This window comes from Mustela nigripes, chromosome 14, assembly GCF_022355385.1.
Source record: "Mustela nigripes isolate SB6536 chromosome 14, MUSNIG.SB6536, whole genome shotgun sequence".
NCBI lineage: Eukaryota > Metazoa > Chordata > Mammalia > Carnivora > Mustelidae > Mustela > Mustela nigripes.
In genome coordinates this window covers 26,466,854-26,485,493 of record NC_081570.1, presented here as the reverse complement: position 1 = coordinate 26,485,493, position 18,640 = coordinate 26,466,854, and the positions used below count along the sequence as shown (strand labels likewise).

The window sequence follows — 18,640 nt, the reverse complement described above, 5'->3', positions numbered from 1 at the left end:
GCAGGCAGCTCTTGGGGGGGTAATCAAGAAAAGAAAAGGGTCCTCTAACATCTCTCCCCAGGAGCTGATAGGGCCCTGGCTATCAGGGAAAATTGCTCTGGCGAACCCATTCAAATTTCTCACAGCAAATCACAGTGGCCTACAGCCAACTCCTTTTCCGCTCATTGGCCAACTGGAAACTTCAGCCCCTCCCCCTACACCTCCCTCCTCTCATCCGGAAGCCAATCGGAAAGATAAGCGCTCCGTAACTTAGTGTCATCAAGTACCGTACTTGCAATTGGCTATTGGAGCTACCGATCGAGAAGTAGGCGGGGCCATACCAGCTGGTCTATATAAGACGAGGACAAAGGCGGCGCGCCGCCTGTGTCATCCGCCATCTTGTGCGAAGCAAGGTGGCCTCCACGTTCCCTGAGCGTCTTCTCCGCTTCTGCCTCGACCGCCCCTTGATCACAGACATGTCTCGGGACCGGTTCCGGAGCCGTGGCGGTGGCGGTGGCGGCTTCCACCGGCGCGGAGGAGGCGGCGGCCGCGGCGGCCTCCACGACTTCCGCTCCCCGCCACCCGGCATGGGCCTCAATCAGAACCGCGGACCCATGGGGCCCGGCCCGGGCCAGGGTGGTCCCAAGCCCCCGATCCCGCCACCGCCTCCGCATCAGCAACAGCAGCAGCCACCGCCGCAACAGCCGCCACCACAGCAGCCGCCGCCGCTTCAGCCGCCACCGCATCAGCCGCCGCATCAGCAGCCGCCGCCGCCACAGGACTCGTCCAAGCCCGTCGTTCCTCAGGGACCCGGCCCGGCTCCCGGAGTGGGCAGCGCTCCGCCGGCCTCGGGCTCGGCACCGCCTGCCACTCCTCCGACCTCCGGGGCCCCTACGGGGCCGGGCCCCACCCCGACCCCGCCGCCCGCTGTCACCTCGGCGCCCCCCGGGGCGCCCCCGCCCGCGCCGCCGAGCAGCGGGGTCCCCACCACCCCGCCTCAGACCGGGGGCCCGCCGCCTCCACCCACAGGGGGCCCAGGCCCTGGGCCTAAGCAGGGCCCAGGACCCGGAGGCCCGAAGGGCGGCAAAATGCCAGGCGGGCCGAAGCCCGGCGGTGGCCCGGGCCTAAGCACTCCTGGCGGCCACCCCAAGCCGCCGCACCGAGGCGGCGGGGAGCCCCGCGGAGGTCGGCAGCACCACCCGCCCTACCACCAACAGCACCACCAGGGCCCCCCGCCTGGCGGGCCAGGCGGCCGCAGCGAGGAGAAGATCTCCGACTCAGAGGTGAGTGTCTCCCGGAGCTACGCGTCGGCTTCTCTAAGATGGCGGCGGCCCCCTCCTCTTTCCCTTCCCGGCCTCCATTTTGTCGGAGACCGGAAGGCGCGTGCGCGCGGGCGGTGGAGGGCGGGGCCGCTGCCGGAGTGTGGGGCGGAAGGCGTGGGTCCTCTTCCTGGCCCCAGGCTAGTCTCCCGGCTGGCTGAGGACCGAGGGTGGGTGGCCTGAGGAGGCAGCGCTGAGAAGCTGTGCTCGGCCCTGTTAAAACCAGAGGATCCTGGGGACGGAGTAGAGCGTGAAATGCAGGGTTGGCCAGGTTGGGGAGACCTTAAAAGCGCAGGCACAAAGGTACCGGTGATAGGATTTTCATCGCATCCTTTTTTTCACTTAATAGTCGGTGGCCATTTTAACTTAATGTGTTAATGCTACGATTTAGGTTTGCCAGGAATACTTAATATATACAGCTGATGTTGATTGTGTTGAGTCGAGTTTGGAGAGGGCTATAGGTCTATTTTCGAGTGTTTTGGATGGTTTGGGCTATTTGATGATAGTTAATACGTTGGAAATCCCTATGATACGGAATCTTGACTTTGACTGTAAATGGAACAGAAAAGCAACCCGATTGGTGGTATTACCCAGTCTGGGAAAGCGAACATTATTACTGGATTTTTCTACCTGTTAAGGTCATTCATTGGTTTCTGAAAATTTCCTTCCTTTTTCATTAGGGATTTAAAGCCAACTTGTCTCTCTTGAGGAGGCCTGGAGAGAAAACTTACACTCAGCGTTGTCGGTTGTTTGTTGGGAATCTACCTGCTGATATCACAGAGGATGAATTCAAAAGACTTTTCGCTAAATATGGAGAACCAGGAGAAGTTTTTATCAATAAAGGCAAAGGATTTGGGTTTATTAAACTTGTGAGTTTTTTTTCTTTTTTAATGTGGATTTAGAGGGGTTTTCAGGGGTTTTCCCTTGTTTTTTTGCTACTGCAAACTCTAGTGTTCAAGCCAACAGCAGTAAGTTGGTCTTTAAAATTTTCATCGTTATTTACAAAAAAGGTGCATTTGTATTATGAATAATTGTTGGTACTAAGAAAAGACAGGAGTGGGTGGGTAAGACCTTTACCTACCCTGGGTGGTGTCAGGGAGAGCTGCCTGCGGATCTTGAGCTAAGCTGGAGAAAGGGAAGGGAGTTAAGCTTTTGACCGTTCTGGAGTGGATGTTAACTGATGTTGAAGTTATGTTAACATGAGTATGTCTGATACTTTCAGGAATCTAGGGCATTGGCTGAAATTGCCAAAGCTGAACTTGATGATACACCCATGAGAGGTAGACAGCTTCGGGTTCGTTTTGCCACACACGCTGCCGCTCTCTCCGTTCGAAATCTTTCACCTTACGTTTCCAATGAACTGTTGGAAGAAGCCTTTAGCCAATTTGGTCCTATTGAAAGGGCTGTTGTAATTGTGGATGATCGTGGGAGATCTACAGGGAAAGGCATTGTTGAATTTGCTTCTAAACCAGCAGCAAGAAAAGCCTTTGAAAGATGCAGTGAAGGTGTTTTCTTACTGACAACGTAAGTTCATATGCTTACAATAATTTTTATTTATTAACTTGGATGAGGAAGTTGGGATAAAACTGAAAGCAGTTAAGATGGAACCATTTCTGTTACTAGAACTCCTCGTCCAGTCATTGTGGAACCACTTGAACAATTAGATGATGAAGATGGCCTTCCTGAAAAACTTGCACAGAAGAATCCAATGTATCAAAAGTAAGATTGATTTAATCTGAGCAATTTTTTTTTATCTGAGCAATTTTTAATTGCAGATGAGAACTTGTAGTAGTTTTTCAGTTTTGTTTAGAGAATGAGAAATTCTTTGAAATGCATGTGCTTGGTAGAAATATAAGGGTCAGGAAGTTTAGAGGTTTTGAAGCAGAGATAGTCAAATGCTTAATGTTTGTTGCTTAATGTTTTATATGCAGTTTTGTTTGGCCTTTGAACAACTGCATGATGAATACCTGTCTTTTTAAGGATTAAAAAAACAGCTCTTGAGGGATGCCTGGGTGGCTCAGTAGATTAAGCTGCTGCCTTTCGCTCAGGTTATGATCCCCGTGTTCTGGGATCGAGTCCCGCATGGGGCTCCCTGTCCAGCAGGGAGCCTGCTTCTCTCTCTGCCTCTGCCTGCTTGTGCTGTCTCTCTGACAAATAAATAAATAAAATCTTTTAAAAAAAAGTCCTTGAATAGGAATTTGGGTAGAGGAAATAAAATTAGGAAATGAGGAAGGTGGGATTTATTTCCCAGGATTTATTGTCCTGGGATCTGTTATTTATTACTTTGTGAAGATTTGTTTATTAGCACGGCCAGGTACATGTGGCGTGGTTGTGGGTGGGAGTAGAAGGAGAGAATCTTAAGTAGACTTCTGCTGAGGCAGGGCTCACTCTGATGGCCTGAGCCAAAATCAAGACTCAGAATGAGCCAAGCAGCTGGCCCTGGAACATGCCATTTTTAATGTAGGCTGTTTTACATGAACCAAGGGGGCTGTTCCCTTTTGGGATTTCTTACATGTGATAGGCCGGGGGGACGTCTGTTTTTAGGGCAATCAGGTAGTATCTCTTGCGTGTGTCACAAACTGGTTCATGTTTAAATACTGTCAGGGAGAGAGAAACGCCTCCTCGTTTTGCCCAACATGGCACATTTGAGTATGAATATTCTCAGCGTTGGAAATCCCTGGATGAAATGGAAAAACAGCAAAGGGAACAAGTTGAAAAAAACATGAAAGATGCAAAAGACAAATTGGAAAGTGAAATGGAAGATGCCTATCATGAGCATCAGGCAAATCTTCTGCGTCAAGGTAAAGACCCTTTTGTGTAAATATCACTGATGGGATCAGTTGGTTCTTGAAATTTTTTTATAGTCCCATTGATGTGAATTCAAAACAATTTTCTAATGTTCAGATCTGATGAGACGCCAGGAAGAATTAAGACGCATGGAAGAACTTCACAATCAAGAAATGCAGAAACGTAAAGAAATGCAACTAAGGTAAAATTTTGTTAAGCTAATAAGCCTTTGCTTCTGGATTAACATTCAGAGGGAAAGATGGGCCTAAATTTTGCAGGCGAGTCTGATGTAACAGGGAGGTTACATACTGGTCAGTGTTGGTTTAACACAAAGTTGGAGTAGAATGTAAGGTTTTGATTGATGACGCCTGTTTTCTTTGCCAGAATGCTTCTAAGTCTCTTCTACACTCCACGCTTTCATGTGTGTTTGCTGTAATCTAGACTTCGTAAATAAAGCTCTGAGGCACATTACTAGCTTTCTTTAAATTGGCTTTTAAAAGATGCATATGACACTTTAGTTTATATGCTTGGTGAATATTTCCAGGCAAGAAGAAGAACGACGTAGAAGGGAAGAAGAGATGATGATTCGTCAGCGTGAAATGGAAGAACAAATGAGACGCCAAAGAGAGGAAAGTTATAGCCGGATGGGCTACATGGATCCAGTAAGTAAAATTCTTTTGAAATGTAATTGGAGTTGTCTACAAAACTTGGAGGTACCTCAAATGAAACTTTGCTCAAATAAATGACATTTTTACTTGACGGCCGTTCTTTATACGAGTGTGTTATTATGATTAATACACTTTTAAGTTTTATTTTCTTGGCTGGGCCTAAAGATTTCACTGATTGGGAAGAAGCCTTACAGGTTTTCTGATAATTGAGTTCTCAACATTTGGTTTCAGAATACTGGTTTTACGTGTAGTCTTAACTGATTTTTAAGTTTTGGAAATTTTTTGGTATAGTACAGGTGTATGAAAGGGTTCATTTTTATTTCTTTTTCTTGCAGAGAGAAAGAGACATGAGAATGGGTGGTGGAGGAGCAATGAACATGGGAGGTAAGCAGGAAAATCAAATTAGCAGTACCATTAGAGAGCAGTGTCCTGGTTGAGTTGTAACCAGCATTTTTGTTTCCTAGATCCCTATGGTTCAGGAGGCCAGAAATTTCCACCTCTAGGTGGTGGAGGTGGCATAGGTTATGAAGCTAATCCTGGAGTCCCACCAGCAACCATGAGTGGTTCCATGATGGGAAGCGACATGGTAATGTATCCTGTATGACGTAGTACGAAGGAAATTCTCATTTTTCACAACTTACGTGTGTGTGTTTTGTTTTTTGTTTTTTGGTTTTTTTTTCTTTTTTAAGTAGGTAACTGGACCTCTTTTTAGTTCCCTTATCACGTAAATCATAATCTCGAGGAGTACTTTGGCAACATAGAAGAACTCAGTGTGTGGTAACCTAAACAGAAATGGTTGCCAACAAGAAGTCAATGCTGTCAGTAGTATGTTGGAGTTCTCTTTGGCAATAAATAGACATAGGTGCTTTCTATTATATTGCTTGTGTACTTTTGCACTCTAGCACATGGCAAATTGAAATTCTAAATGTTAGATGATGTACCTGATTATTCTACATCCAAGTGAGAGTAATCAAATGGCAAACTGTCATTCATTAAGCTGATATTTGCCATAAGTATGAATCAGACTTGTAGTTTATAGTTTTAGGCATGTTCTAGTGATGTGTAGGACTTTGATCTATATTTGGTGTGGTTTCTACCCATGAAAAGGGAGTTGTTCACTGTTTTGACTCGTCGTTTCCCACTTGTTGGGCCTGTCAATAGGTGCACCTTCTAAAATAAACTGACATCTCTATTTTGCTACAGGATAGCAAAAATCATTGACAGTTTTAAGCATACTAGTTGTGTGCATTTGATCTGAACCTTCTTGATGCTTTCATATTTTAACTGTACAGATAGCCTGTCAGGATGCTTTAGAACCACCAAGTGAGTTGGTCTGAGTGGCTGTGTTAGGGCTTTACAGATTGTAGGAAAATTGAATATTGGATTTAGAGGTGGGTTTAGAGAAGAATGCATTTTCACAACTGAACTGAATCTGATTGGTTCACCTGCAAACTTTTGGCAAAGGAGGGAAGCGTTAGCACGAAGCTTATTAGATTCATTTTACATATAGGAGTATAAGGATTTAGTATGGGGCCTAGTCTATTTAAAATCTCCATAAGGTTTTTTGAGAATTAGAATCATAAATACCTGGTTGGGTTAAAATATAGTGTTACTAGCTTTCTTTAAATTAAGTTTTAAAAAAATACTGTGGGTAACATTTTGGTTTATATGCTTTTCTGAAAGGTAGATTGTAGGTCTGTATCAGATTTGTAAAACTAATTTGACGTGATGTTCCCACAATTAAGGTTCTTTGTATGTCCCTTGTAACAGATAGGGAAAACCCTAATCGTGAAACCCAAAAATTTTCTTAGAGCTTTTGAGATACACAGCATAATGGGCTAAAACCCTGAAATTTTTAGGATTTTGAGAAATAGTTTAGAGGGTTGAGGTTTAGTTTTTTAAGTAGTTCTATAGTGTTCAGTAGGAAACCTATTGGAAATATGTATAGGAACAGTTAAACCCTGATGCTCCCCCCCTGCATTTTTGGAGTGATGCTCGCAGTAATTTATTCTGAATGGAATTTGAAAGATAGTTGAGGCTTCTGTGCTTTGCATATCTATAGGGTTTTTCTATTTGGGGAATATAGATTTCTCAGATTAGAAGTACTTAAAACCAGGTGGAATCATGAAATCCTGCTTTATTGCAGTTACTTGAGCTTGGTGTTTAGTTGTTTGGGAGAAAGCCAAAACGTGGAATCATAGCTAACCAGTGGACTTTCAAAGACCTGAAGAAAAAGCTGGGCCGGTGTGGGGGTGGGCTGTATATTCAGTCAATTTGCAGCAACACAGACTACTGGGAACATAATTGTCTCTGGTTATGTAGTGATGGTTCTGAAGGTGGTATACCTGTGAGAATATGGCAATACTTTTTAATGAAGTTACTGTGCCGGTTAAGTGACTAAATCTGTTAGTCTTTTATGCTTTTTCTTTTTGTAGTCTGGTAGCATTTTATTAAAACTTTGAACCTTTTAAGATTTCTGCAAGTTAGCAGATGTGTCTTAAGATCTTGAAAAGCACAAGGTTTCTTACGCAGCTCATGCCACTAACTGGTGAGTAGGTCTTTGTCACTTCATTGAGTGCATTGAATCTGTCTGGTTGGGCTTGTTAGGCTTACTTGGAAAATAAATTTCCTGTTCAGACCTTGAAAGTGAGAAGTTTGCAAGCTTTTCCAGTGGGTTAATCTGATGTGAAATTTCTTAAAACTCATTTTGGAATGGGTTTTCACATCTGCACTAATGCTTAAATTTTTTAGCACTACAGGGAAGACCTATTCTTTGAAACAGGTGTATGAGAATGGCTCAAGTGGGAACATACCACAAGGCATGTATTATCGTAAACTAATTTTCAAATTACCCTTTTTTCCTTTCTATGTTCCCGGTACCTGTGGATCGACTCATTGGTGATTGTATCGACGAACGTTGACTACGGAACCTTCTAAAATATTTACTTAACACACATGGACATCAACTACATATAATGAACTGTTAATTTACTGTTCCAATAGCGTACTGAGCGCTTTGGGCAGGGAGGTGCGGGACCTGTGGGTGGACAGGGTCCTAGAGGAATGGGGCCTGGAACTCCAGCAGGATATGGTAGAGGGAGAGAAGAGTATGAAGGCCCAAACAAAAAGCCCCGATTTTAGATGTGATACCTAGGTTTTCATTCCAGTTTGTTTTTGTCTTTTCTTGTTTAGATACCAATCTTTTAAATTCTTGCATTTTAGTAAAAAAGCTACCTTTTTATGGATGTTAGCAGTTTATTGACCTAATATTTGTAAATGGTCTGTTTGGGCAGGTAAAATTATGTAATGCAGTGTTTCAAACGGGAATTTTTTTTTTCTTTTTATTTACTTTTTTTTTAACTGTATAATGTCCCTCAAGTTATGGCAGTGTACCTTGTGCCACTGAATTTCCAAAGTGTACCAATTTTTTTTTACTGTGCTTCAAATAAATAGAAAAAATAGTTATAATATCGATCTTCAACTTTGCCATTCATGCTTCTATGCACATTAGGCTAGGTATTCCACTTTGAAAGCATGAGCGTGTCTAGGCCTTCAAATGGCACCTGCCGTTTCTGGGAAATGTATCTGTAGGCTAAGTATTGCTTTCTACAAACAAGTACCCCCTTGTTTTAAAAAGAAGAAATGCATATTGAAGTAGTTTCATGATTTGATTTGTTTGGCATTATAGGAAGCAAGCTGGTGCTAAGTATTTTTAAATGGTTATGTAAGCAAGCTGAACTGTAAATCTTCCTTCGGGAATGTGTATTAAGATGATGGAATGGGTGAAAGACTATTGGTAGGGAGAGAAAGTGGGTATGACTAAATGGATCTTTATGGCCCTATGATCTATCCTTTCCTTGAAAGTTTCTGAAGAAAAAGTGGAAAGATCATTCTGTTGCATTTCTCCATTCTTGTTTTTAAAAGAACAAGTCCCAAGCCCTACATATGGCTTGTATTGAACTTTCACATTTGAATTAAAGATTGTTAAACATGAAGCCTTTTCATGTATTCAAGTGATTTATGAAGATGGGGTTTAGTCTGAAAAATGCAACTGGAAAGTAAGAAGCGTAGTAACCATAAAGTAGCTTTAGCTATGTATGCATTTGTACTCTGTAACTTTTTACATCTCCTTGTGCTACTGCTGGTGGGCAAAATCTGTAGGACTGTAACAATCTACTTGTTCTCTTGTCTAAGAACTAGTGGTGACTGTTAATGACAAATAGGGTTGCAGATAATAATTCTTACTGTAAAATATTTGTTAACATGTTTTTCCATAGTTTACTTTCGATGTAGCACTAATTCTGGAGAGAGTTGCTTATGCTACACAGTACAAATAGCCCTTCTTCCCACCATAAAGTTTTGGAGTGTTTCGATGGTGTTGTCAGTTGATTGTCAACTTCATTGAATCTCCTTCCATTAGGAAAGACATTTTGACTTTTATTAAAGTAGATCGTTACTGTTGTCTGTTAGTACAACGGGAACCTGTTTTCCCAGTGCATATATGTTAGCAGAGGAAGAGTTTCCTAAAAGTAGGTAAAGTAACGAACGGTTTGGCTTGTTCTTAGTTACGTTTCCATTCAAATTTGTACATTACAGAGCTCTCACTATGGAATGTGTCTTCCTCTTTTTCACCTCTGTTCTTGGTGCTAATTGGCAAAAGTAAAATTCTAAATCAAATCTTGGTTAAAATGCTGAAGTTTAGTATTGTGCCTGAGTACAAAGGGAAACCTATTGTTGAAACAGTTGAGCACTTTGTGCATAGGAGACTGGATAATACTAAAAGTAAAACACTAGGGGAATATAATTATAGGCGTGTCACCCAGTTCTGCTTGTGTGACTGACAGGTACATGGTGTGCTAATTAAGGAAGAGAGTCTCCTTAGAAAATCATCATTTCTTCACCAAGACATTTGGAAATGGGTAGTAGTTCTACCACTATTCTATCAATAAGGAAGTTTTGTCCTAAGTCATCAATTGGTGATATGTATGAGGTTATCTGTATGGAAACAAGGGTGTGGATTTGAAAGGAATCCATTACAATCTGATTGAATTGTATGGTAGGGACTCCACTAATGATAACATAAGGGGTGTTCATGGGACACCCATAGAGGGTGAACTTGAATGTGTGTGGGCGGGGGCTGGTGGGGAAGTGGGAAAATCTGCCTATAAAATTAATGTTTCAGTTTATTTTTCAGATTACATGCCTTTCTTTATAAGGGATGCTGGCACAGACCCCTAAAATAAGCTTTTGTAGTACTGTACCTTTGAAGAGTGGTGAAGGATGCTTAATGGATAATCTCCTGAAAGTTTGTGGCTTTGATAGCCTTACTGTGGGCTGTAGAATTGCTAAACGTTGTTTAGCAAATAATGTTGCTTAGTTCCAACTAAGTTTTGCCTTTAATCACTGAAACAGCAGTGTACCAAGGGTTGTAAGCTACTCAAATAGACTTTCAATAAGTCTTGGAATGCATATGATAGTTTTTAGACTAATGTGAATTGAAATCATCTTAAAAAGGAATTTCCTAAAAGCTGATAATGAAATGTGGGGTGGGAAAGGGAGTGTAGTACCTTTGAAGTATTTTAGTCATTTTTCTCATTTAAAGTAACCACCTGCCCCCATTTCCTCTCCTCTACTTTCTCTCATAATTTTGTGTTAAGAGGAACACTGATCGTTTTAAGCTAATTACTCCTAATCTTAAGAAATTGCATTCTCTAAGAGACCCCAGTGTATTTAGTAGGTACCTTCTAAGATTAACCCAATGGCTCACATTCAGTGAAACCCTAATCCTCTTGACTTAGAACACTAATTAAACTCCTAAGTAGAAGTACTATAAACCCCACCACTCTTTATAGATGTATTATACCACTAATATAAACAGATAATAATTTGGGAAATTGTAACGGTACGCCTGTGCAATTTTTTATAAGTGGCATATTATGGCAGACAAAAATTTAGATACTTGGCTTTTCTTGGGCGCCACTCTGTTGTGGCGGAATGTTTTCTGGTGTTCTTGGACTGCAATTATGCACTATTAAAGTAGTGGCCTGCTACATAACTGCGTTTAGCCAGCATTTCTGCAGTGCGTAACTGTGAGGAACGTAGTACCGCAAATGGCAATGGACATTAGGACCCGGATGTAGTATTCCTGCTTGCTCCAAGATTCTCATTGCCGACTGCATACAGGTAGGTAACAAGCAATATAATCTAACTTGGTGACTTGCTATGTACTTTTATTCCGTGGGCATTCTGACATCACACTTCTGACAATGAAATTGCAGTGCAGCACCTAACACTTGTATGGTAAAGCTAGTTTCTATCAAAACTGCGTGGGTTTGGGCTTAGAGCTGTAATTTGTCAGGCAGAATTCAGTGCTGTTGCAGTTCTCAGATAAAAAGTGCAAACTTGATTCTTTGGTATGTCTGATTCAGTTGCGTGGTTTCCTTTAGTTGCATTGTAACTGAAGAGAACCTGGAGCATATCAGTGGTGTGGGGGAGAGGGAATCAAACCATACTTGGGAAGTAGAGTGCTTTTAAGCATATTGACACGACTGTATAGCCTGTGATACTGAGTCTCTGTTGTAGCAAACTGACCTCATAGGTCAGCAATATCAATTTCAGAATGCAATCTCGGTAATTTCTGTAGGTTGAGTGAATTAAGACAAAGTACAGTTTTTTTTTGTAATGTGATTTAATTTTTTTTTTTTTTTTTTAATGGGCTTCATGGGAATGAATACCTTTGTTACTAATGTGGGCTTAGGTGGGAATCTAATGTGTATAGTTCAAGTTATGTGACTTATCTAAAAATGTCTCTGCTCTAAACCTGGGGGAAAGTGGTGTGGCATGTTGATTTGCCTGCAGTTGAATACATGTTGGGAATCATTTCCCAATCCTAAGCCTTCGTCGTATTCTGTAGGATAACTGCACATGTTCAGAGTAGCTTTTCAAATTTGGTTCCCTTATTAGCTTTAGGGATGTGATGTTATATAATCCAAAATGTTCACCCAAGAAAAAGAAAAGTCTTCAAAAGCACCTTCTTTTGTTGCTTAGGACTTAAGCTTTGTAAGCTTTGCATCAACTGTTGTTCCAGACCTCAATTCAACTTAACTTTGGTCTCTGAGCTGGTTTTTAGATAGCATGCATGAGAAACCGCTATCATGTATAATGCTTTCTGCTCTGTAACTGGAAAGTTCGGTTTACTTTGCATAAATGCCGGTGAAAACTCTTCATGACTGAGAATTTTCTTCCACTCTATCAAGAAAAATGGCTTGTTCTTTGGCAAGCAATTCACAAGGTGGGGACAAATTGGTACTTAATATGTAGTCTGTTCAAGCAAATAACTTGACTCTCCTGTTAAAAAAGCAAATGGTGACTAGTTTAGTTCTATATTGATAGTACAATGCAGTGCAAACATAATGCTCAGTATTAGTGACGAGAGTGTCACTAAATTGACATACAACCCTGATGGGGTTTTCCTGTGGCATAATTCATTAAATCGGTGGCCAACACTTGCTGCCGTAATTTAGTGATTCGAGTGCTTAGAAATAAAAGCTCAGGTTTATTTCCTAATAGCCAGTAACAATTTTGAGAGAACGTACTTGTTATAATCTATGGACTTGAGGAACATTACTGGGGAGGGCGGTTAATTTTGCTTCATTTCTGCTTATTTCAAGATGAATAGGTTTTTGCACTTTGAAATGAGAAACCTGTGACTTAAGTCGATTCTTACTAGTTTCGATTTGTATGTAGCTATAATTTGTGAATCTTAGTGTAGAGGGTCTCACTCACTCAAAAAGCTGGGAATAAATGGGTTGCAGTAACAACACTATACCGAGGTGCTTGCATTGTATTTCATAGTCTTTTCTTGTTACAAACCCAAATTATTCTTTTTAATGAGAATGGTCTAAAGTTCAGAGGTGTGATGCCAGAATGCATTTTCGTACTGTTAGGCCCTTGGAACAGATACCGGTGCTTTCTGAAAGATGAAAGAAATGGAATGGGTGCTCTTCACACAGGTTGCAAAACCTACAAAGAATGCATAATAGTCTCATTTTTTTCCCCTAGAGAAGAGATGCGTGTGACTAGTTTGGACTTTTAACCTAAATGGGGGTTGCATGTCTCCTATTGTTAATCATTGTCAGCTGCAGTGACATGATCCACAGTCCTGCATTTACTGCCTTTCCCTTAATGATTTTGGACAGGTTTGAGAGAGCCAGGATGTTTGTTCTGGGCCTTTATTTGGTTTTGGCTTTAGCTGATAATGTTTCAGTGTTCTGTCAGCTAGTGCAGTTCTCAAATGGCTGCCTATTAGGGAAAGAATTCTGAGGATTTGACTGTTCCTAATCATCTGTCATTGCTGCTAGATAATGATTGGCAATTTTTAAGACTCAACTGTGGAAATCTCACAGTTGGTAAACCATCAACCATAAAAATGTTGCTTTTGAACACCAGTGCTGAAAAGATTTTATTTGGAGGGTGAGAAGGGGGCTGGATGCAGGATAGGATAATCTGGAGAATGGGGGAGAATGCAAACGATATAGTATCCCTTATGGATGGTACATGTGCAACAGGGAGCTTTTTTTTTTAATCCCCTTGGCAGTAACTGATAATCAGGGAGGAAGAAAAACCTGGAACTTGAATTAAGGCTGATCTTTCTGGTTTTTGTGCACCGTGGCCCTGCCAGGCATATATAGTGAAGGTGAATGTTTTCTCCCTCAGAAAAACTCAGGTTCCTTGCTGTCCCAAATAAGGCCTAGCTTCCCTGCCCTAACTGAAAACTCAGTGAGGACTTGGAGGGAAAGAACGAGGCAAATACAGAGGATTGCAGGATAACAACTGCATTGTTGTGTACTGTGGATGGGGGAGGGCACTCTTGGAGGACTCCTGCTGCAGGTGGTCAGTCCACCTGAGACCGGAAGACATACTTGAATGGGGAGCAGGGTACGTGCTTTCATATGAAAAGAGAGCTGATGTTAAAACTCATTTGGTAAGGTAAACGTTGTCACATACCTTCACATAAGGGATAGTATATTTTGGGTTGCAGTCAAACTTGATTGTGCTCAGACTGGTGAAAATAGCAGATAGGCTTTTGTATTTTAAATAAGATACAGTTTTTATTCTTTGAATTGAGCTGTCTACTTTATTACTTTACATAAAAATAATTTTAGATTTTTTCCCCCCATCAAGTTTCTTCCTGTTTTCTTTTTTTGGTTTTTTTTTTCCTTTTTTCTTTTCTTTTTTTGGTTTTTTTTTTTTTTTAATGTTTTTAAATGCTGTAACTTGCCCCTAATCTTTGTCTCTGGAATTTTACTCTCTAAATTTTAAAGTTAACTAGCATTTTCAAACCTTTATACCCTTGTCTTTTATATTAACTTTCTCTTATTATTCTTTAGGTAAGAATGATTGAGGTTGGCTGATACTGGAGTACTCACTCACTTCAAGTAAGTTTCCTTAGAAGTCCTAACCTGTAGAAGACTTTTGAGTGTGATATGTTAACAAAGGTTAAACAATGTGATTTAGCTATGTGGGGTGAGACGTGTTTGGGGTTTTGTTTTTGGTTTTTAAGATCTTATTTATTTGACACGCAGCAAGAGAGGAAACACAAGTGGGGTTGGGGGTGGTGGGAGCTCCCTACTCCCTGCTGAGTAGGGATCCCAGTGTGGGGCTTGATCCCAGGACCCTGGGATCATGACCTGAGCAAAGGCAGCCGCTTAATGGCTGAGCTACCCAGGCGCCCCAAATGTGTTTGATTTTTTAAGATGTTTACTTCTGAGATAATACCCATGTGTTTTTGGTTTTTTTTTTTAAGATTTTATTTATTTCTTAGATCACAAGTAGGCAGAGAGAGAGGAAGGGAAGCAGGCTCCCCGCGGAGCGGAGAGCCGGATGTGGGGATCGATCCCAGGACCCTGGGATCATGACCTGAGCCGAAGACAGAGGCTTTAACCCACTAAGCCACCCAGGCGTCCCTGTGTTTTGGTTTTTGAAAACAACATGCAGGGGGCATCTGGGTGGCTCAGTCAAGTATCTGCCCACGGTTCAGGTCATGATCCTGGGGTCCTGAGTTCAAGACCTGCATCAGGCTCTCTCTGCCTGCTTCTCCCTCTCTCTCTGCCTCGCCCTGCTTATGTTCTCTTATGCACTTACGCTGTCTCTCAAGTAAATTTTTAAAAAAATTGGGTGTGTGAGCTTGAGAAAGTGGGGACTATTTTATTTATAAAAGTGTCAAGACGGTAGACAAGTTGACAGAAGGTACATGGGTGAAGCTGTGTTGTATACCTAAACCTAATAGACTGTTGTGTGTTTTATGTTTCAGTTTTAAGAAAAGGTACAGGATTGGGGCACCTGGGTGGTTTGGTTGGTTAAATGTCTGCCTTTGGCTTGGGTCATGATTTCAGGTCCTGGGATTGAGCCCCACATTAGGCTCCTTCCTCAGTGGGGAGCCTGCTTCTCTCTCTCCTGCCTGCTGCTCCCCCTGCTTGTGCATTCTCTGTGTCAGATAAATAAATAAATCCAAAAATAATAGAGATAAAAGATTGTGTAAAGGGAAACCAGCTTGAATTAGTGGGAAAATGCCATATTTTTAGAACTCTAAATTCCACTCTTGACCCATTCAGAATCTCCCTTAAGATTCTCTTTTATTGGGGTGTTTGGGTGGCTCAGTGGGTTAAAGCCTCTGCCTTCGGCTCAGGTCATGATCCCAGAGTTCTGGGATCGACCCCACTTCGGGATCTCTGCTCAGCGGGGAGCCTGCTCCACCCCCAACCTCCACCTCCACCGCCACCCCACCCCCGTCTCTGCCTGCCTCTCTGCCTACTTGTGATCTCTGTCAAAAGAAAGAAATTCTCTTTTACTTAGAGAATAGTCCAGTCTTGGATAGGAGGAAAATACTGAGTGTGTGTGAGGAAATTTAGAAGACTAACTGTAGTGCAGACCAGGTCTTTTCTAAGCAATAACAAAGCAAAACAAAAGAAAAAACCACTGATTGGGTGGGCCCAAAAATGTGCCTCTTGGTGATCTTGAGAAAAAGATGTACACACTATAGTTAATGAAAATGTAGTATGCTATACATGTTATTTTAATAAGATGATATTTTTAATGATAGGTGGATAAGCTATTAGTCTCAAGACGACATCACACAATGTGAACCAAGAAGGAAAGCCACAGCCTGTAAGACTGAGGAACTATCTAGGTAAGTTGAATGTTTCTTATTTTGTAAACTCCCTTCAGAAGAACTCTTGGGTGTTACAGACATAATTACTTGTGTGTGAATATTTAATTTTAATTTACTCTGTGTTATAACTGTAGGGAGTAATGTTGTTTTTATACTACTAAAAATATTTACAGTCCTTTTAATAGCCCTCTTGAGGCTGTAGGCATTGTTGTTGGTTTGCCTCAAACCTCAGAAAAACAGGGACTGTAGGGACGCCTGGGTGGCTCAGTCGTTAGCGGCTGCCTCTGCCTCGGGTCATGATTCTAGGGTCCTGGGATTAAGCCCCATATTGAGCCCCATCTTGGGCTCCTGCTCAGTGGGAAGCTTGTTTCTCCGTCTCCCACTCCCCCTGCTTCATTTCCCTCTTCTGCTGTGTTTCTGTCAAGTAAATAAAATCTTTTAAAGGGGGGGTGCGCCTGGGTGGCTTAGTCGTGAAGCATCTGCCTTCAGCTCAGGTCAAGATCTCAGGGTCCTGGGATCAAGCCCCATGTCGGGCTCCCTGCTCAGTGGGAGGCCTACTTCTCTTTCTCCCACTACTACTTGTGTTCCTACTCTCTCTGTCTCTGTCAAATAAATAAAATCTCTCTAAAAAAAAGAAAAGGGACTTTAGTTTTCTGTAGGAGTTTGTTTGCCTCCATATACATAGAACTGTGCAAAAGAGAAGGTTTGGAAAATTGGAAATTGTCTATTTTTTAATCAAATACTTATAAGATGGGGTCATCTAGAGTTGATGATGTCCTAGAAGGGTTGGCAGTTTTAAAGGGCAACTCAGTTCTGTTGTAGCTGGGAAAGCAGTCATAGACTGTATGTAAACAAAGGGACAGGGCTGCGTGCCAAGAGTTTATAAAAAAAATAGTAGGTAGACAGTAGCCTGTTGTCTCATCATCTAATACAAATGGATATAGTTAGATTATAGCTCAGTTAAAGGGCTGTCATAATCATTTAAGAGTAAGGTAGAAATAGTGTTAAGTTAATTGACTGGATTTTAAACCTAGGGGAGGTGGCAGGTAGTGGAGTGTCTTAAGAGATCTCCCTTCTCAATGGTTGCAACTAAAGTTCTAATAAATGGAATTAAAGGTGAATCAACTAGCTGGTGACAAAGGCTGGTGGTAAAATAATCTGCATCTTAATCCTTAACTATATAGTACTTAATGATCTGTAAGTACTGTTAATACTTAAGATTAACAATACTTAATGATCATTAAATACTGTTAATACCCCATTTGTTGATTAGTATTACTTTGATATTAAAAGGTTTACTTGGTTAGTGCTAAACGGTGAGTGTTTGACAACTCTGATTCTTAACATCTTTTGGAGTAATTGTTTCTTTTAATTGGCAGGATCAGGTGAACTCTGTCCAGAAAACCAATGAAGAACAGGGCAAAGAGGAATGAGCAGCCTAATTGTTAATAAAGATATTTTTAAATCAGATTGTGCTTTTATTTGTTTTGGATTTTGTGTTTAAGTAGGACTTTTTGTTTGTAATATTTTCTTTATATGTCATCACCTTGTTTTTAGGTGACATGGGCATGGAACATAGTGATTCAGGACTTGGGCTTTCTGGCCGAGCTGCTTCAACATTAATTACTGATCAGCCTGATGGCCCTTCCTTGCTCTTGTCCTAACTTAACTGATTAAGCCATCAATATTTTATAATTGCCTTGAATCTTTATAGGTTTTATTCCTAAAATCCGCATGTAATAAAATACAGCAATTATAACTACATGCCCCTCCTTGATTGGGCTTCAGTCATAATGCCATTTTGTATCCTGCTTTTGTATTTCCCCAAATAATTGTCAGAGGACGGTTAAAGAGTATTGACATTACTTCACAAAGAAGCACAGACTGAATTAGTATTCCATCTTGCCAAATAATCATGTTTGGGTTACCCTGAGTAGCAATTTCTTGAAGTTAAAATGAATTGGAATTTCATAAGCAGTGTGAAATAGGAGTAGATTCTTTGAATAGAAGCGGAAGGGAAGGATTGTTGGAATCGACTGTGAAATCAGCTCAATAAAGAAATTTGGAAGTAAAATCTGCTTTTCTCCCTTCACTCTAGTTATTTCGTTGAAACTTGACAAGTTTAGTCAAAGGGTGGTTTGACACCAGCTTAATCATTTATTCAGGAAAAGGTATGAAGCACATGTTTAAAAGGTAATTCTGTTGATTTGTCTCTGTGGGCCACGTTACCTAGAGTGCAAAATTTGTTAGCTTGCTGTAATTAAATAGAGGAAACTCAGAATTTAGAACATCTTGCTCAGTGTTACTTGAAAAAGCACAAAGGAAGAGAGTTGAAAGCCAAAGCAGTCACTGTTCCCATGGGATTTGCTTTGAAAATCTGTGCAAGAGGAAGCCTAGCACGGAAAAACTACCAAGAGGTTGAGCATGAAAAAGACTGGGAAGAAATTAAAGGTTCATTTGGGGAAAAAAATCCCATGTTCATGGATTTAAAGACTTAGCAGTTGGAGCTCCGTGGTGGCTCAGTTGGTTAAGGGTCTGCCTTCAGCTCGGGTCATAATCTCTGTGATGTGAGATACCAGGGTAGTCAAACTTAGGTGGCAGCTGCCTTCCCTCAGAGTAAGCATCCCAAGAAACCCTGATGGAAGCTGCATGACGTGACCTCTCTGACCTAGGTTTGTCACTTCTACACTTGGTAGAAACAGTCACAGTCCCAATGA

General features: G+C 41.5%; 1 protein-coding gene across 2 annotated transcripts; it reads left to right on the top strand.

Annotated features, from left to right (window-relative positions):
• The first annotated feature begins 324 nt into the window (after positions 1-324).
• Positions 325-17,393, top strand: SFPQ (splicing factor proline and glutamine rich). Of its 2 annotated transcripts, XM_059377220.1 has the most exons (13): positions 325-1,262; positions 1,979-2,167; positions 2,521-2,822; positions 2,922-3,017; positions 3,903-4,099; positions 4,203-4,287; positions 4,630-4,747; positions 5,089-5,137; positions 5,218-5,339; positions 7,757-10,936; positions 14,143-14,190; positions 15,855-15,941; positions 17,303-17,393. In XM_059377220.1, the coding sequence occupies exons 1-10, from the start codon at positions 456-458 to the stop codon at positions 7,892-7,894; spliced, it is 2,103 nt and encodes a 700-aa protein (XP_059233203.1). In that variant the 5' UTR covers positions 325-455; the 3' UTR covers positions 7,895-10,936; positions 14,143-14,190; positions 15,855-15,941; positions 17,303-17,393. The 2 variants fall into 2 exon arrangements, with proteins under 2 accessions (XP_059233203.1, XP_059233204.1); XM_059377221.1 differs by lacking the exon at positions 7,757-10,936.
• The last annotated feature ends 1,247 nt before the right edge of the window (positions 17,394-18,640 follow it).